The sequence below is a fragment of the Phyllobates terribilis genome, unplaced genomic scaffold, assembly GCF_046119375.1.
Source record: "Phyllobates terribilis strain yellow unplaced genomic scaffold, ASM4611937v1 Scaffold_61__1_contigs__length_8056638, whole genome shotgun sequence".
NCBI classification, from domain to species: Eukaryota; Metazoa; Chordata; class Amphibia; order Anura; family Dendrobatidae; genus Phyllobates; species Phyllobates terribilis.
In genome coordinates, this window is record NW_027362821.1 from 3,941,021 (window position 1) to 3,960,714 (window position 19,694).

The 19,694-nt window shown below is 46.1% G+C and overlaps 1 protein-coding gene across 1 annotated transcript; it reads right to left on the reverse strand.

The window, feature by feature from the left end:
- Nucleotides 1-2,609: 2,609 nt before the first annotated feature.
- LOC141192414 (vacuolar protein sorting-associated protein 37A-like) lies at nt 2,610-15,282 on the reverse strand. The gene is made up of 7 exons (XM_073661927.1): nt 15,274-15,282; nt 15,092-15,192; nt 12,521-12,716; nt 11,656-11,726; nt 11,289-11,416; nt 2,741-2,849; nt 2,610-2,628 (listed from the first exon to the last, which is right to left on the reverse strand). Exons 1-7 carry the CDS (start codon nt 15,280-15,282, stop codon nt 2,610-2,612), a joined length of 633 nt encoding a protein of 210 aa, XP_073518028.1.
- Nucleotides 15,283-19,694: the final 4,412 nt, after the last annotated feature.

The window sequence follows — 19,694 nt, forward strand, 5'->3', positions numbered from 1 at the left end:
ATGGTGTATATGAACATGCAGACAACATGGCGGTATATTATCGTACCTATAGCGGTGCATGGTATGGATGGTGTATATGAACATGCAGACAACATGGCGGTATATTATCGTACCTATAGTGGTGCATAGTATGGATGGTGTATATGAACATGCAGACAACATGGCGGTATATTATCGTACCTATAGTGGTGCATAGTATGGATGGTGTATATGAACATGCAGACAACATGGCGGTGTATTATCGTACCTATAGCGGTGCATAGTATGGATGGTGTATATGAACATGCAGACAACATGGCGGTATATTATCGTACCTATAGCGGTGCATAGTATGGATGGTGTATATGAACATGCAGACAACATGGCGGTATATTATCGTACCTATAGCGGTGCATAGTATGGATGGTGTATATGAACATGCAGACAACATGGCGGTATATTATCGTACCTATAGTGGTGCATAGTATGGATGGTGTATATGAACATGGAGACAACATGGCGGTATATTATCGTACCTATAGCGGTGCATAGTATGGATGGTGTATATGAACATGCAGACAACATGGCGGTATATTATCGTACCTATAGTGGTGCATAGTATGGATGGTGTATATGAACATGCAGACAACATGGCGGTATATTATCGTACCTATAGCGGTGCATAGTATGGATGGTGTATATGAACATGCAGACAACATGGCGGTATATTATCGTACCTATAGCGGTGCATGGTATGGATGGTGTATATGAACATGCAGACAACATGGCGGTATATTATCGTACCTATAGTGGTGCATAGTATGGATGGTGTATATGAACATGCAGACAACATGGCGGTATATTATCGTACCTATAGTGGTGCATAGTATGGATGGTGTATATGAACATGCAGACAACATGGCGGTATATTATCGTACCTATAGTGGTGCATAGTATGGATGGTGTATATGAACATGCAGACAACATGGCGGTATATTATCGTACCTATAGTGGTGCATAGTATGGATGGTGTATATGAACATGCAGACAACATGGCGGTGTATTATCGTACCTATAGCGGTGCATAGTATGGATGGTGTATATGAACATGCAGACAACATGGCGGTATATTATCGTACCTATAGTGGTGCATAGTATGGATGGTGTATATGAACATGCAGACAACATGGCGGTATATTATCGTACCTATAGCGGTGCATAGTATGGATGGTGTATATGAACATGCAGACAACATGGCGGTATATTATCGTACCTATAGCGGTGCATAGTATGGATGGTGTATATGAACATGCAGACAACATGGCGGTGTATTATCGTACCTATAGCGGTGCATAGTATGGATGGTGTATATGAACATGCAGACAACATGGCGGTATATTATCGTACCTATAGCGGTGCATGGTATGGATGGTGTATATAAACATGCAGACAAGATGGCGGTATATTATCGTACCTATAGCGGTGCATGGTATGGTATGGATGGTGTATATAAACATGCAGACAAGATGGCGGTATATTATCGTACCTATAGAGGTGCATGGTATGGATGGTATATATAAACATGCAGACAAGATGGCGGTATATTGTCGTACCTATAGCGGTGCATGGTATGGTATGGATGGTGTATATAAACATGCAGACAAGATGGCGGTATATTATTATACCTATAGCGGTGCATAGTATGGATGGTGTATATGAACATGCAGACAACATGGCTGTATATTATCGTACCTATAGTGGTGCATAGTATGGATGGTGTATATGAACATGCAGACAACATGGCGGTATATTATCGTACCTATAGCGGTGCATAGTATGGATGGTGTATATGAACATGCAGACAACATGGCGGTATATTATCGTACCTATAGCGGTGCATAGTATGGATGGTGTATATGAACATGCAGACAACATGGCGGTATATTATCGTACCTATAGCGGTTTATAGTATGGATGGTGTATATGAACATGCAGACAACATGGCTGTATATTATCGTACCTATAGTGGTGCATAGTATGGATGGTGTATATGAACATGCAGACAACATGGCGGTATATTATCGTACCTATAGCGGTGCATGGTATGGATGGTGTATATAAACATGCAGACAACATGGCGGTATATTATCGTACCTATAGCGGTGCATAGTATGGATGGTGTATATGAACATGCAGACAACATGGCGGTATATTATCGTACCTATAGCGGTGCATAGTATGGATGGTGTATATGAACATGCAGACAACATGGCGGTATATTATCGTACCTATAGCGGTGCATAGTATGGATGGTGTATATGAACATGCAGACAACATGGCGGTATATTATCGTACCTATAGCGGTGCATGGTCCTGTCTGTGCAGGGATATGGACTGTTGCAGCTTCTCTACTGTGGCAGCACTGAGAGATAGGAGACAAATCGTCAGTGATGTGAATGGCTTCTAGAGACATAAGTGAAACATGACAGGACTCGGCTCTGCACAGATGCACAATATGATCTAGAGAGCAATTACAATGCCACCTTGGGCCATGTAGCCAGTGTCAGTCACTATCTTTGTCTTTCCTAGGCTTCTTCGTGCAGTCGTTGTATAGGTGCACTATAGGGGCATCAGTGACTGCCAGTCATACTGAGATAACACAGGGGGACATACAATACAAGAGGGCTGTATCCAGCACCAGATCGGAAGAAAATCATTGTAAAAACAACCATTTATTGAAAAGTTTTTAAAACTGACGCACTTCAGACTCTGCGCTCTTAATCCTAGTATGGCGTAGTTCTCCATCGCTAGGTCGTGGTTAAATAATGAAGGTATAGGATATGATGTAGACAGATCATTAGTTCTCTGAACTGAATATATAGACATTTGTTTTTCAAATCAATGATTTATTTCGTTAATATCCATTAAATCAGTTCCAGCATGCATGCCATCTGGTTCTCTGATCTTTAATGTGAGGAGCCATGAAGCCTCTATGTTTTCTACTACGTGATCCATCGCCTCCTCTCTTGGGTGGAGGAACTTTCTCAGCCGCATTAACCCCGAGGCTTCTGACATCACCATTGTGCTGATGTGGAGGCACCGGATACCCTATACCTTCATTATTTCCCCCCCACCTAGCGCTGGAGAGCTAGAACATACTAGGAGAACACATGGTGTGAAGCGCGGCAGTCGTGCATGCCTCGGAGAAATGCTTTTTTTATTAGATGAATTCTTGGTAACATTTTTTTCAATAAATGGTTTTTACAATGATTTTCTTCGGCCCTGGTGCTGGGTGCACCCCTCTTGTAGCCATTTTGCCCTGCTGGGGGGAGTATGCACAATCAGCAGGGGAGCTGGATTAACCTCTTCTTTCCTCTCTAGGAGGACATACAATGTTTAGTCCATGGCTTCCCGCTCATCGGTACAAGCCGTGTCCGCTGCTCCACCAGATCCAGACCGCAGGTGTAGCACCCTGAGGATTCGGCTGCTACAGGGGTATTGCACCTCAACCCAGAGGTGTGATATTCCACTCCCGGGTAAGGATGGAGTGTGGAACTGAGCTCAGAAAGCTGCATGCACTACACACATCCCATTTCCGAGGAACAGACCAACGGTACTCCCACTTAGAAATGTGCAGGTACGACCGAGTCTGTTCCTGGCTGGAGTGGGAGGGGGGTGGTACATCCCAGTAGTGTAGGGGCAGATAGGGGGAGCAGCCTGGGTAAAGTTAGGAGCTCATTGGGTGCTGGTCACCTGAGCTCACACATAGAGGGAGTATTTAAGGTGGGCACCATCTAAGATCAGGGTCAGTCAGTCTGCCACAGACAGTCAGTCTGTCAGTCTTTGCAGAGTCAGAGGAAGAGAGCAGAGAGCAGAGAAGCCCCAGAGAGAGAGAGGAGAAAGAAAGAGAGACCCAGAGGGGGAAACAAGAAAAGGACTCTGAGAACCCAAAGTCCATCATCGGGTGAAGAGTTGGCAATAGGGTACCGGATCCCAAACTGGTGGGGGCTTAAGCACACCCCAGCCAGAGACCGGAGGCCGTGGGCAGGATCTGCCACGGCCACCCACCACATCTACCCTGAAGGCAAACCACATGTAGGGTCAGGGAACCCAAGGCCAAGGGTCTCCCAACAGAAGGCCCGAGGGAGCTGGACCTAGGTGGATCCCTGGTGGGGACGGCCAGAAGAAAGGACAAGAAGGAGGGCTCAGGGTCATGCTCCGGACTTGCTTGGGGGTTGGCTGAATCCAGGACCTGGTGGACGCAGCACGGCTCGGGTGGTCACTTGAAGCTGGAGTGACCGGAACATCAGCAGTAAGTAAATACCCTAAACTGCACAACCCGACTCTGTCTTTAATTACCATCTATGCTGCACCACCACAACCCCCATCCTCTGCACCTGACCCCCTGAGGCTATACCCCACCCGTTGGGGGTTATACTATCAAAAGCTGCACCAACACCATCAGCCTCAGCGGACCCTGCTGCAGCGGCGGCCGTAGTGACCGCAATACAACGGGTGGCGTAGTCGACATAAAGAACTTTATAACATCTGTAGGACTGCCACATACTCTGAGCTTGACACCCTGGGCACGGACCGGGTCACAGCCACTCGGAGACTACAACCCCCATCTGATCCGGCTCCGGGTATTCCCCTAAAGAATATGGCCCAGGGGGCGCGTCACAGGTAACATTCGCTCTATGGATCCAAGGCTGACCAGCCCAGATACTGAATCATTAATGGCAGCAATTCCCTGTATACAGACATATCTTAGGGAACTGCTATTCATGCAATTCCCCAGTATAAGGTGCACCACTATTAAACCAATACCACAGCACTTACTCTTCTCTTTTCCATGAACAGAGTTAAAAAATCATCTATTTCTGTTTTTCTCTCAAGGAAATTTTGGGCAAAATTGTCAGAGTCCTCTTCAGCTTGGTGGGCAGCGACTTTTAACCTGGCCTGTAGTGCGCTGAGACTGCAGCTCTGCGAGGGGGGAAGGAGCAGGACGTTACACCTCATCCCATATGGCACAGGGACTCACCTATTTTACTAGCGGCAGTAGGTTTCCCCAGCAAATGGGGCTCATTTACAGATCATCCATTGCAGCCAATCATAATGCAGCTTTCATTCCTCAAACTGTTCCTAAAAAATGAAAGCCAAGCTCTGGTTGGCTGCTGTGAAAGCATCTGGTCATGTACCATTCACATGCTATAACCTCACAGTACTAATCATCAGGATTAAATACAAGTCTGGACAATTGGACCCGTCGTCTGTCTAGTAGAAAAGATCAGCTGATATAAAAATGTGTATTATATGGAAAACTGGGCGAGATGATGCTGAAAACATTGTATAGGACTATAGTGGCAATCTGGGAACATGTAGCGACTAGTGATGAGCGAGCGTGCTTGTTTAACCCTTTAAACGAGCACACTCGGGTACTCGCTGAGTAGTTTCGTCGTGTTCAGCATTTCCGTTGCAGCCGGGGCGGCTGCATGTATCGCGGCTGTTACACAGCTGTGACACATGCAGGGATTGCCTGTTTGTTAGCCAGTCTCTGCATGTGTCACAGCTGTGTAACAGCCGCGACACATGCAGCTGCTGCGGCTGCAACCGATATGCACAGCACGCCGAAACTACTTGGCGAGTACCCGAGCGTGCTCGTTTAAAGGGTTAAACGAGCACGCTCGCTCATCACTAGTAGCGACATCATACATATAGTAATATTTCAATATTCAGCCAATTCTTGCATGGCCCCCTTACAGTGCACGCCGTCCATATCCCCCCGCACTGTAAACCTTTCAGAACGTTCCCTTTGTTCTACTGAACAATAATGTCATTTGTGGCTTCAGCGGCTTTCTGCAGATTAGAAGTCCAGTTTCCACAGGACACATAAAGGGCTTTTATTACCCTTTAACTTATCAAAGAGATCTACTGACAGCACAGCTCTGCAATTAAAGGGAATGTGTCATCAGAAAATGACCAGGACTTTATGTTAAAGGTAACCTGTCAGCTCCCCCGAGATCACAAACCGTCACCATGTATTTATTTCTCACTTTATACCCGTCCTAACAAACCCCTTTTAGTGGCTTTCTGATTTCTGCATTTGGCGAAAATCTATTTTATAATTGTGGTGGCAATTTGCTAATTAGAGGGTGACTAGTGGTGGGGCGCGTTGCAATGCCCCCACAAATATTCACCTACTTATTATCACGGCCGCAGTTATAAAAATGTTAGAAATCAGTAAGCCACTATTAATGGGCTCTTTACACAGGGTACAAAAAGATCAATAAATACATGGTGGCGCTTCGGGAGGCATGAGAAAGCTGACAGCTTCTCTTTACATGTTATTTTTAACTACTGAGTTTTTTTTCGATTTTCCATAACACAATCTAGATAAAAAAAAAATGCAAACTGTCCATTAATCCTAATACTAGACTCAAACTTCTTATTCTGTTCACAAGGCTTTGCATCAGTCTCATGATCATCACAGACAGGATAATAATGAAAGGTAACAATCAATATACAATAGAATCCACCATTCACAAGAGGTGATATCACTGTCCCGCAGTCGCCATCTTCTCTAGCCCCGTATCCGCCACATTACCTCGCTCAGCTCAAGAAGGGGGCTGGAGGCATGGGAACCTAGAAGGAAGCCCCACATGACCGGGATTGGCCAGGAGGGTGCAATTTTTAAATCCCAATGGTCGGGATTGGGTATTGGCTTGGAGGGGCTGGCATTTGGATGGGGGTGGGGTAAAGGGGGGAAGAGGTATAATAGGGAAAAGTGCGGGAAAACGGGCAGTCCAGGGAAGAAGTCATTGAGAGAAGTTCTGGAGCACTGATCAAAAAAAAATATATATATATATATTTCTACCTTTCTAATTGCTTGGACACTCTTCTCGCTATTATGGAGTCCGTGGAGTCCCTTATCGCCAGGCTGAGGGAGACTGCCAGATCCAGGCAAGGAGGGTGGCTTGAGGCCCAGCTGGCCGGACTTCTGGGGAATGCCGGAAAGGAAGAATCCCCGTCGGGTTTGGGAAGAAGTGCCAGGAGGACGCGGCCCCCCGAGAGGCTTTCCCTGGAGATGGTTGGTACGGGCAGCAGGCGCAGGCTGCGGAGCCCCTCAGGGGACCCTGTGTCCGGGGAGCATGCCGGCGGAATCCCCTGCCGGCGTGCCCGCCGCGGCAGGAATCCGCCCAGCCGGTCTGCGGGCTCCCCCTGCATCGGGTCGCGGTCCGCGACTGAAGTTCCCCGGTCCGTCGTGGTGCGGCCTCCCCCGTCGGCGCACCGCAGTACTAGAGCCCAGGCCGCGCCGGAAGCAAGGCCCGGGCCGCAGACGCGTCATCCGGGGGGCGGGGCCTCACCGGAAATGGGGACTACGTCACTTCCGGCCCCGGAGACAGACGAAAGGGACGCACAGCCAATGAGCGGCGGGCGCAGGGACACGCCCCCCACTCCAAGATCCAGCGGAGATTCAAGACGCCGGTTATTTAAAAGAAAAAAGGGCGGCAATCCTGCAGCGGGGAACGGAGGGAACACCAGCGCGGCAGGCACACCTGGCGACGTTCCTGTCGGGGTGCCTGCCAGACAGACCAGAGGGCGCAGACAGCAGCGGAGCTACACGGGCAGGCAGCAACAATTCCAGGACCTGCTGCCTGGCTCAAGTTTCTCCAGGCAGAGGGATGGAGCGGCGGGCAGCAGCACGGAGTTGCCTGGCAGTTATCCACGGACCAACACGGATCGGGCTGGTGAGTCCAGGTCTAAAAATCGCGGAGGTGCACGGTCGGCGGTGAGGACTGGAGGACGAACGGCGGAGAGGTCGGCACGGGCTCGGGTCCCCCCTGGTGAGGAGGAGGCCAGGGGCGCGGGCCTTGAGCAGCAGGGGTCGGTCGGACTGGATTATGGAGAAGAACAAGACGAACCAAGGACTCATCAGGACTCGGGGAGTACGGCTGGCGGGGACACAGCACCTGCGCAGCTTCGTGAGTATGCGTCTATGTATGGTTTGTCGCCCGCGGGGTCTGTAGCGGATGGGTTAGGTGATAGGCAGGTGTCTGGGCCCAGCAGGGAAAATGGTAGGGGAGGTAGTGGGTCAGATGTAAGCGGGTTTAGGGATTTGTTGGTTAGCATGTCGCGCATTTTGGCGAGAATAGACGGCGGGGGGGCCATTCAAAGGGGGTTGTCACCGGCGGGGGCTTGGCTACCTAGTCAACCGGCGTTGTTGCAGGTGGGGAGCGAGTCGGCCAGGTCGGCGGGGTGTACAGCTGGGACACCTTCTGGGGTGTCGGTGTGTGTGCAGACAGAAAAGGAAAATGCGGATAGTATAAAACTGGATGATAGGGCGAAAGGGGAGGTATACGTGTGCTTTGAGGGGCCATTGGGGGCGCATTTAAAAAAAGAGGTTAAAGAAAAAATTTGGCGGGACGAGTATGTCGAAATTTTTTCCCTTCTTCCGTTGGAAAAGTTTAACCTGGATAAGGGAAAAAAGGAAGACAGTAAAAAAGAGGAAGAAGAGAAGCGTAGGTGAAGGTTGATTCCACAGACGTTTGTCAATTGGTTGCAAGCATTTGCAATATTGGCTAGCGTTATTGGAGAAAAAGCTCCTGATAATTGTTCGGGTTTGTTTTGCTACCTTGATGCTATTGGGGAGGCTTATAGGACTTACGGGGGTCAGGCATGGTTACGATATGACGAGCAATTTCGTCAGAGGAAGGCAGTCCGCCCTGAGATCAGATGGGATCAAAAGGACATTGGTTTGTGGCTGAAGGTTATGGCCCCACTGAGGTATGGGCAGTCCTTTCATGGGAGCAGCAGTAGTGGTAACCAATCTGCAGGACAAGGGGGAGGTAAACAAGGGGCACAAAGCACTAAGAAGGAAGTGGGAACTTGCTGGCAATTTAATGACGGCCAATGCAAGTACGGGACCTCCTGTAAATTCAAACACGTGTGCTCCCATTGTAATGGAAGCTCACACGGGGCATCAAAATGCTTTAAGAAGGGTAAAGGAAAGCCGACAGTGGGTACCGGTCAAAGGGTTGACTCCGGTGAGGGTGCACGCGATGGCCCCCTTTCTAAGTAGGTATCCGGATCAGTCGAAGGCTAAGGTCATTTCGGATGGGTTTTTGGAAGGTTTTAGAATCCCTCCTCCTGAGCACGAGGTCCCCTTTTCACTAAAAAATTTGACGTCGGCTTCCCTTCATCCGGAAGTGGTTAGCGTGAAGTTGGCTAAGGAGGTGGAATTGGGCAGGATGGCGGGACCGTTTCGGGTATTACCTAGCAGTGGGGTGATTATCTCGCCACTGGGGGTTGTGCCCAAAAAAGAGCTGAATAAGTTTCGTTTGATTCAGCATTTGTCGTACCCGAAGGGGCTCTCGGTGAATGATGGCATTGCACAGGAATTATGTTCAGTTGAATATACATCATTTGATGCGGCGGTGCGATGGGTACGGCGATATGGGTCAGGATCGTTGCTAGCCAAGACGGATATCGAGTCGGCTTTTCGGTTGCTGCCAGTTCACCCGGATAGCATCCCGTTGTTAGGTTGTTTTTGGAATGGGGCATATTACATGGATAGGTGTTTGCCAATGGGTTGTGCAATTTCGTGTTCTTTGTTTGAAACGTTTAGTACCTTTTTGGAATGGGTGGTGAAGGACCTGGCATCAGTTAATTCAGTCATTCATTATTTGGATGATTTTTTGTTTATAGGCCCTCCGCAATCGTTATTGTGTAGGAATTTGTTAGGTACTATGGTGTGGGTAGCGGAGCATTTTGGCGTACCATTGGCAAAAGAAAAGACGGAAGGCCCTTGCACAATCCTAAGTTTTTTGGACATTGTTATTGATACAGAAAGGATGGAGTGCCGGTTACCTGAAGATAAATTGTGTCTGCTCAAGCAGGAGGTCGATAGAGTCGGGAGGTTGCGCAAGGTGACCCTGAGGGAGCTACAATCGCTGTTGGGGCGCTTAAATTTTGCATGCAGGATTATGCCAATGGGCAGAATATTTTGTCGCAGGTTGTCAGGCGCCACAGCAGGAGTGCGTGGGGCTCATCATTTTATCCGCCTAAATAAGGAACACAAGGAGGACCTGAGGGTTTGGAAGTTGTTTTTGGAAAGCTATAATGGCAGGTCATTAATCCAGCAGGAGTTTGTAAGCAGTTTTGATTGTGAGATTTTTACAGATGCTGCGGGAGGTGCTGGATACGGGGCCTACTGGAAAGGGCGGTGGAGTGTTGGGGCATGGCCGATTGGGTGGACGGAGAGGGGACTTACGAGGAACCTGGCGTTTTTGGAATTGTTCCCTATTGTTGTTGCGGTTACTATTTGGGGGGAGTGTTTTGCCAACAGGAGAATTCGGTTTCATTGCGACAACATGGGAGTGGTGTCTGTCATCAACAGCTTGTCGGCCTCATCCCCACCAGTTATTAGGCTGCTCAGGGAACTAGTTCTTTGTTGTCTCAATTTGAACGCTTGGATTACAGCGGTACATGTTCCAGGTGTACAAAATTCTATAGTAGATGCCTTATCTCGTTTTCAGTGGGACCGTTTTCGGGCGCTAGCACCAGAGGCAGGGGACGTGGGTCAAGAATGCCCTTCGCATTTGTGGCAAATGGTTATGGAGGAGCCGGACGGTTAATAAGGGAGTCCATTACGAGGCAGACCTGGGCATCATACGAGGCATCGTGGCGAGTATGGCAAAGTTGGATTCTGGAGTGGGGTGTGATGGAGAGTGATGGAGATAGAGAGATGGCGGTATTGTTTCTTGTGGGAAGGGCAGCAGAGATTGGATGGTCTGTGTCAAAAGTTGGTAAATTTGTTGCAGGATTGGCATTCGGTTTTAGATTACAGGGGTTAAAAGATGTTACAAAATCCCCAACAGTGTCACCAGCAAAGCACCCCCCACACCATCACACCTCCTCCTCCATGCTTCACGGTGGGAACCAGGCATGTAGAGTCCATCCGTTCACCTTTTCTGCGTCGAACAAAGACGAATGCCAAGAGTGTGCAAAGCAGTCATGAAAGCAAAAGGTGGCTACTTTGAAGAACCTAGAGTATAAGACATATTTTCAGTTGTTTCACACTTTTTTGTTAAGTATATAATTCCACATGTGTTAATTCATAGTTTTGATGCCTTCAGTGTGAATGTACAATTTTCATAGTCATGAAAATACAGAAAAATCTTTAAATGAGAAGGTGTGTCCAAACTTTTGGTCTGTACTGTATATCTATCTATCTATATTTTTTTTCCCAAGAACCAGAAAAACTCTTCATTCCTCAAAACCGTATTCAACTACCATCCACCAAATCTTACTTGCCAGCTCCTCGATATTTTTCACTAGCTCCTCTTTATCAGATATAATCTGTTTTAGTTGTGGAAGATTTACAAACTGCTCCAGAAGAACATCCTCTTGCTCCATCATATCGGTGAGCTGTGACACGCTGAAGTCGAAAAAAAGAGAAACGTGCGTCGAAGACTTTCATGGAAATGTTACAACAGGGTACAGAGAAGCTAGTGTGCAGAATAAGCCCCCACAGACTTATCTATAGGGGTGGCCCTGGGGAATACTAGGATGGATGTCATTTTATCAATAGAACTAATATAGAATTCAGAATTTTTTTTTTTGACAAATAAAAATTTAACTTTTTTTTATTTTTATTTTAGTTGTAAAAATACAAACCTCAAATCTGACAACTCAGGAAACGTTTCAGGGAGATCAGGCATCTTATATGTAAAACCATTCACACCCACCTAAGAAATATATACAGGTACTGGTGAGAGACTACAGAAACAGAAATGTTCGGTGCCTAGGTTACCGGCCACTGCTGCTGTCTATCAGTGGTGGCCAGTCTCCTAGGCAAGGAAAGCAGTTTGCTATACAGCTTGCAAGTGCAGCTCTGAAGTTGGCCGGATCCCTGGATTCAGTACCTCTGTGCTCCTCCGACGCTGCAAAGTCAAAGCGGTCTCTGCCGACAGCAGAGGAAAGTGCATAGTTCAGACCAGCGGCGCGACCATGCCGCTGGTTGAAACTGTCCATCTTCAGGAGAGCACTGCCCCAGCAAGGAGGTAGCCAGCAAGACAGAGGAGCAGTGTGCTCCTGATGAAACAAGATTAGACAAGCTCTTAAAGGGGTTTTCTGATCCGACATGACACTGACTGCAGACTTGTGAATTCTCACATAGTGTGCACTGCTGTCTGCAAGTACGCGCTATGCATACTCCCAGCCAGAATCCAACTACAGTTCAAGGCCTCGCACAATACTCTTGCATTGAGCGCGCTGGAAACAGTGTAGCCAGATTGTGGCCGGAAGTACGCATATTGTATACTTGTGGCCACCTGACCGCCTTTCCCGGTGTGGACACCACAGAATCCTCACTGTGTGCAGTGTGCTCTATGTGAGGATTCACAAGTCTGCAGTCATACACAGTGACTGCAGACTTGTCGTTTTAGACCAGACAACCCCTTTACAGAAACATCTTCCCTGCCCACCTATTAAAGTTTAATTGACATTTTTTGGCTTTTTCTGATCACGGCTGCGCACTTACTTCAGACGGGGGGACAGGCACCGGCAGATCTGTAATTAGGCCGTATGCGGGGGCGGCAGTTTTGGCAGAGTTGTATGTGGAAGGAACAGGTTCAGATACTGGCACTGATCTATTGTTATCTTGTGTAGGGAAAGGTGGAAACAAAGAAAAGCCAGAAAGAGGGTGCGGAGGCCTCCCTGCGGGATTGCTGTACAGGCCGAAAGACAAGAAAGGGTTTCCCTCATTAGATTAGTATTCTCCCAAGCACCATCGTAATGAAATAGGACATACAATATCTGTAGGTAGATGCTGTGTCGCCAACATGCCAGCAGATAGATCAGCCTATTATGTGCTGTAATTCTGCAGCTCTGAACATACTGTGTACGGACAGATACACACGTATTAACACACAGTTACCCTGCAATCCTATTAGTATACCAGAGATGTTAATGTGCAGATAAGGTTACTGACAGGCTTCATGAGGACACAATGTAGCCCGTACTCCACATGGGCTGCCAGATGATCACCTCTCCTCTACTGCTAGTGTAGCCGCCATGCAAGGTGCACAATGGGAGAGAACTGTCCGGGCCCTGCTTACCGGCAGCAGCAACATACAGCACATCCACGGACAGAAAATGTACAAGAGAAGTAAGAGGAGCCGTCTGGATGGTATATAGCACCCTGTAATGCTGGGTTTAGCCATTATACCCATTCTGCCCATCAGCAGCATCATATCCATAGGCAGTCACTTCTGGAGATGTTTAGACAGGCGAGCCGCACTTCTGTCCGCACAGAATGATGGTTAATATGATAGAATCTCAGCAGCACACGATCTGATCACACAGGGCGATGATGTGCTGCCAATAACGCTACAGCTTAAGCAGTCTTGAAAATGACCGCCCCATCGCACCAGCTTTGTGCTCCAAGTCTCTTCTATTCACCGCCACAGATTTCTGATAAATTGACATCACTGTGACTCCAACTTGTCACTACAACTGAAGACTTCTTTGGTCTCTGAAGTGTAAATGATTGTGAACACACCGCCATTTCCACAGCTCCCATAGCGTTGGCCTATGTTCACATGTGCAGTAATCATCAGTTAGGATGGATCCAGCAGCGATCCATTCACACACAAAAAAAAAATAATTGACACAACTTTTTTGTCCACCTGAAAAGAAACTAATTTCAACTCGGTCCATTTTCTTAACACTGACGTCTATGGAAAACGGATCCGTTTATTAGCCATCTGTTTTCTTCCTTTTGAAACTGATCCAGTAAATAGAACAATTAACCTTTTGCAAAATGAAAAAAAAATGGATGGCTAATTAACAAATCAGTTTTCCATAGGGTTCAATGTTACAAAATGGATCAAATGGAAATAAGTTTTTTTTTTTGCCACATAAAAAAAAGTTGGGCCAGCACAACTGTTCTGTTATCAGATTGCTGCTGGATACGGACTATGTTCACACATCCAGTAATCATGTTAGAACGTTCTAATGGATGATTACTGACGTGTGAACATAGTCTCATGTGCAGCGGCATCGTGCAGAGTTTCCCCGACACACCGTGTCTGCAAATTGAGAATCTGGTTTGGCTTTTATCCTAAGTCATATGGCAAGGCTCGTTAAAGGGTCGATATTGACTTTTAGGATTACTTCCAAAAGGTGGCGCTAAAGTTCTAATACTCTTCCTCTCTGAAGAGACAATTTGCATATTTAATTGCCCAGAGGAGCATGCACGGCTTATACGTCTCCTCACTCTGACATGCCAGGCTTGGCTTGGCATTCTCCACAAGGAGAAACGCTAGCCCTTAGACCCCAACCACTCGGTACAAAACTCTCATCATTGGTGTACAGTGGGTATTCCCATCAAACAATATGGAAAGGAGGGGACCCATAATTTGTAAAGTCTGAATTTTGATAATGTTAAAAGTCTAAAGGAGAGAAAAAGAAATGTTCAGGTACAAGTTAAGGTACAACTCTACAAAGAAACCTGCAGTCAAAATTAGAACTTACTGTAATTTGCTACATGGAACCACAAATTCAGCCGCAATGTGAGGGTAAACAATCGTTCAGATGACCAGAAATAAGTGCTAAAAGCGGATGTGCCATCTTATCAAGTAGAAGTGCACCGCTCCCCAGCCTCCTCGCTTCCCGATTTATGGGGAGCAGTGCGCTCCTGCTTGATTGACAGCTTGGTGCAGCGGCATGTGTTGTGCGGCTTGTCCGAACTATGCGCTCTCTGGTGCTGCAAGCAGAGATCATTTTGCCTTTGCAGCATCTGGGAAGCAGCGGCACTGAAGCCGGCAGTGCGCTCCAGCCATCCAGCCAGCTTCGGGCAGTGCTTACAAGCTCTACTGGGAAGGACTTGTATTTTGCCACCGCAGAAGCAGAAAAGAATAAAATTAAATATACTTCCATTGTTGAGAATGGAAAGGATTTTTAATAACAAGTAAATTACTAAATTGCTTGATTTTACAAGAATTTTGCAATTTCACCACTTTAAGAATATTGGAATAACCCTTTAAACTTAGATGATATTTCACCATAACAATGGAAGGATCTGAGATCTCAGGACAATATAATTACTTACTAGGGGAAAAAGCCAAAGGTTGGGGCCAGGGTTGGAGGGCTTTTCCAAAACTCTTCTAGTAAATTCTGGACTATTTTCCCAAGATCTGAGTGCATAGTAAACTAAAAAAGGAGAAAATTGTTAAGATGTTAACAGCTGTAAACTCTCATCAGAAAGAATCATGTGGCTAATGCCATAATAACACCTAACATGATCAGAGATTCCTGGCGTAACACTGTGTTCCAAATTATTATGCAAATAATATTTTCTCAGATTTTCCCAAATTACCTATATGAATTGCAGTCATTGTAATTTTCCAGTCAAATAACTATTAGAGTACAATTGAAAGGTTTTTGTACAAACTGCCTATGATAACAGTATATTTTTTAAAAAATAAAAAACTCAAACTGCACTCAAAATGCATGTTCCAAATTATTATGCACAGCAGAGTTTTCAACCTTTTCATTTTAATAAAGAACAAAAAAATGGTCATTTTTGAAATTATAAGCATTAGCAGTTTATTACAAACTGAAATCAAACAGTTTTCAACTCAAAACTTTATTCTAGGTGATGTTACATTTGCACATAGGACCGCTTGTTCGAAAGGAGCTTCTGAACTCTCTCGTCCATTGAATTTGTCAGGTTTTGGATGGTTTCTGCTTCAATTGTTTTGCATGAGGACAGAATACCCTCCCAGAGCTGTTGCTTAGATGTGAACTGCCTCCCGCCACCATTGACACTCCTTTTGATGATGCTCCAGAGGTTCTCAATGGGGTTGAGGTCAGGGGAGCATGGGGGCCACACCATAAGTTTGTCCCCTATTATGTCCATAGCAGCCAGAGATGCAGATGTGTTATGTGCAGCATGAGACGGGGCATTATTGTTCTGTTCATGATTGCAGTTTGTGAGCTCCGATCTCCTTCTATGGGTGAATTTCTTTGGGGTCTTGAATCCTCTGGCTGGTTAAAACACGTGAAAACAATCCTAGATGCTGGTATCTTCATTGCAAAGGTAAGATGTGTTGTATCTGTTCATATTCTACTGCTGCTTGTCTGATTTGTACTATTCTAGGCACGGACTGTACAAAAATGATACTTTTAGTGCTGAGAATAAACGAGATTTGTAATTATATAAATGTGTAATATTTTACATTTAATTTGCACATTTAGGCCGTGTCAGAAGAGGGCGCCAGCGTGCTCGTTCATTGTTCTGATGGATGGGACCGCACCGCTCAGGTCTGCTCTGTATCCAGTCTGTTACTTGACCCCTATTACCGAACCATCAGAGGATTTATGGTAAGAGGTTTTATTTCATATACTCTATGTACAGGTGGAGATTTACGGAGTTGATATTTTTTGCATAGTGTAACTTTTATTTTTCCCAATTACTATTAGGTGTTAATTGAAAAAGACTGGATTTCATTTGGACACAAATTTAATCACAGGTAACCCTGGTCACTGCACATATTTTGGAAAAGTCAAGCAGAGTCACTTATTTACAGAGGGCCTTTCACCAAATTTTTCATGTTGAACTGAAAACACGTTGTAGCTTCAGAGCAGAAAAAAAAAAAATTGTTAGTTCTTTTTTTTATTTTGCATCTCTGTTGCAGGGATATTAACAATCAAAGTATTTGTCACCTAATGAGTTAATTTTCGTTACATCCAAGTGGGTGTTATCAGAGAGCTTTCACTGTGGGGCATGTACTTCTCCTTGTACGATGCTGTCCAATTATAAACAGGCAGCAAGATGCTAGAAAAAGAACACGTCCACACCATATCTTACAGCAGGTTTCTCAGTGTGTGGGTTATAATGAAAGCCCGGATCTCCTGGTCTAACCTCCTGCATGATTAGAATATCAACTGTATTCAAATCCCATCAATTAACACATTTCAGATATGGGCCCAGCAGTCAGTGTGGGGCTAGGGTCAGCACAGCTGAGTTTAGCTGTGTCACTTTCCAAATCTTCCATCAGCTCTCCTCCTCTCAGCAAAAGAGACAAAAAAAAACACCATACATTCTAATATAATATACTTACTGTAGTTTTTCTGTGCCATTCCCAGTCTCAGGCGGTTTTGGGAGCGCAGTCCACCTGAAAAAGATGTTGCATGCATATACCCCAATTGCATTGCTTCAGCATTTTTTTTTTTTTTTTTAAGGTATGGAAATTTAGATGGGGATCCCAAGGAGGTGTCCCCAGTGATAGACCAGTTCCTGGAATGTGTCTGGCAGCTCATGGAGCAGTTTCCCTGTGCGTTTGAATTTAATGAGAGATTCTTGGTCCACATACAACACCATATATACTCCTGTCAGTATGGAAACTTTCTGTGCAACTGCGAGAAGGAGAGGAAGGAACTGATGTGAGAGAATATGTGCTCTGTGTATGGTCACTATAGGCTTGTAACAGAAATAGAATATGGATGGTTGACGTGTCCCTGATGCTGATCTGATCACACGGTGCCCCACAGTCTGGATAACAGCCTGGATAACAGCAATCACTTATAAACTGTGAAGGTTGAACCTTGGCAAAAAATTTTCAATAACTGTGCAGGAGAAAAATGTATAAAGTGATGGCATATTGGTAAGATATGCCATCACTTCAGGATTGGTGGGGGTGTCAGACCTTAGGGACTCCCACATATCCGGAGACTGAATGGGTATGTGAACCTAAACCATTTCAGTTTTTTCCTGCCCATCTGGATCGCTGGCATCGCTGGCAGTGCCACTATACAGAGAAACATAAGAATGGTGAAATCAAAATGCCAATAATAAAATAAGATGGGTACATGGATTTAAGAATTGCACAGTTCCTGATGTAACCAATGGTCCACTAGAAGATACTTCTTGAAGATATTCTCTGTCCTGAGTAATGTTGAAATCTTGTAGATCTTCTTTCCCAGTCATAAAATTTCCTAACCTGCAGGTCAGTAGCCAAGGACATGAGATACATCCTTGTAACTAGAGGATCATGGCTTTAAAGAGATATTCTTAAAATATCAAGCTCTCATTGAGGCCTCATTCAGACATCCGTATCCACATGTACGTGTTAATGCTAATGCTATTCACATGCCTGTGTATTTTCATGGACTATGTGTCTGTGCAAAACTCACGGAGACATGTCTGTTTTTTCTTCCAATATCACAGATGAAAAAGACCTATACAAGTCTATGGGTCCATGAAGAACATAGACAGCCCACGGATGGCATCATGGTGCTGTCCGAGATTAAAGGGGTTGTCCAGTACTTTATATTACCCCCCACCAATGTGTCTCCCCGGGGCCCCTAAGGATTTTTGTAATTACCTTCCGTTGCAGATAATGCCTGTGAGTGGCGCTATCACTGGCCGCTCACAGGCATCACGTGACCCCCGGCTGCAGCCGGCTTTGACATCCGCCAATGTCGCTGGCAGCAGCCGGGGGTCTCTGTCTTCCGCGTTCCAGGTGGATGCCAGACTGTGGGCTGGGTTACCCCTCCCACATCACACCCGGCATCCACCGCACGCTCTGCCTCTCCCCATTCATTGGGAAAGCGCGGTGGATGCTGGGTGTGACGCGTGGGGAGGAGGTGTAACCCTGCCCACAACCCAGCAGCCACCGTAGGGATCCCAGCGCTGAGTCACGCCTCACTTGTCGTGACATCAGCGTGGGGTCATGTGATGCCTGTGAGCGGCCACCGATAGCGAAGCTCACAGGCATTATCAGCAACGCAAGCTAATTACAAAAAGTCTTAGGGGCCCCGGGGGGATACACTGGGGGGGGGGGGGGGGTAATATAAAGTACTGGACAACTTCTTTAACATTACAAAGCATAGGAGAAACTTTATAACATATTTATCCATACGAGAAGAACACTGATAACACAATGATGGTAAAAATGGACACACTGATACCATTTTTTCACATACCTGTTTAAACCTGTACATGTGAATGAAGCCTTCTGCTGATCACTGAAGAGCCCCATTCTCAGCATCGCTAAAAGTCCCATCGGTCAGACCTCCAGCATTCAGAAAGTTATCTCCTAACCCTTTACAGCAGTGGTTCTCAACTCCAGTCCTCAGGACCCACCAACAGGCCATGTTTTCAGGATTTCCTTAGTATTGCACAGCTGATAATTGCATCACCTGCACAGGCAATAATTCCATCAGCTGTGCAATACTAAGGAAATCCTGAAAACATGATCTGTTGGTGGGTCCTGAGGACTGGAGTTGGGGAACACTGCTGTAAAGGGACTGTCAGTACAGAAGGACTGTTCAAATCAAGTACAGGCGCTCGGTGCACCGTGGTGGGGCCAAGCAGTTCAGTGCATCTTTCCATCTACTTTTTGGAACCGGATTTTCCAATTTTGACGCTGAAGCTACACAGCTACTATGCAAAGAAACACTGAAAGCTATAGAACTTGTGGCTCATTCATATAAGAGAATCAGGCACAGTTTCACCAGTTTGGTCAGTGTCAGTTTTTATCATTAGAGTTTGGCCTGAGCTTCAGTTTCTTCATCTTTTTCCATCAAACAGACCTGGAAAACTGGACAGCGCTCAGATGGCAATTAATTGTTGGCCGATTTTTTTTTTCCACTGACCCATGGATGTGCATTGTTAATTTTGACCTGACACTCAGATAACTATCGTACAT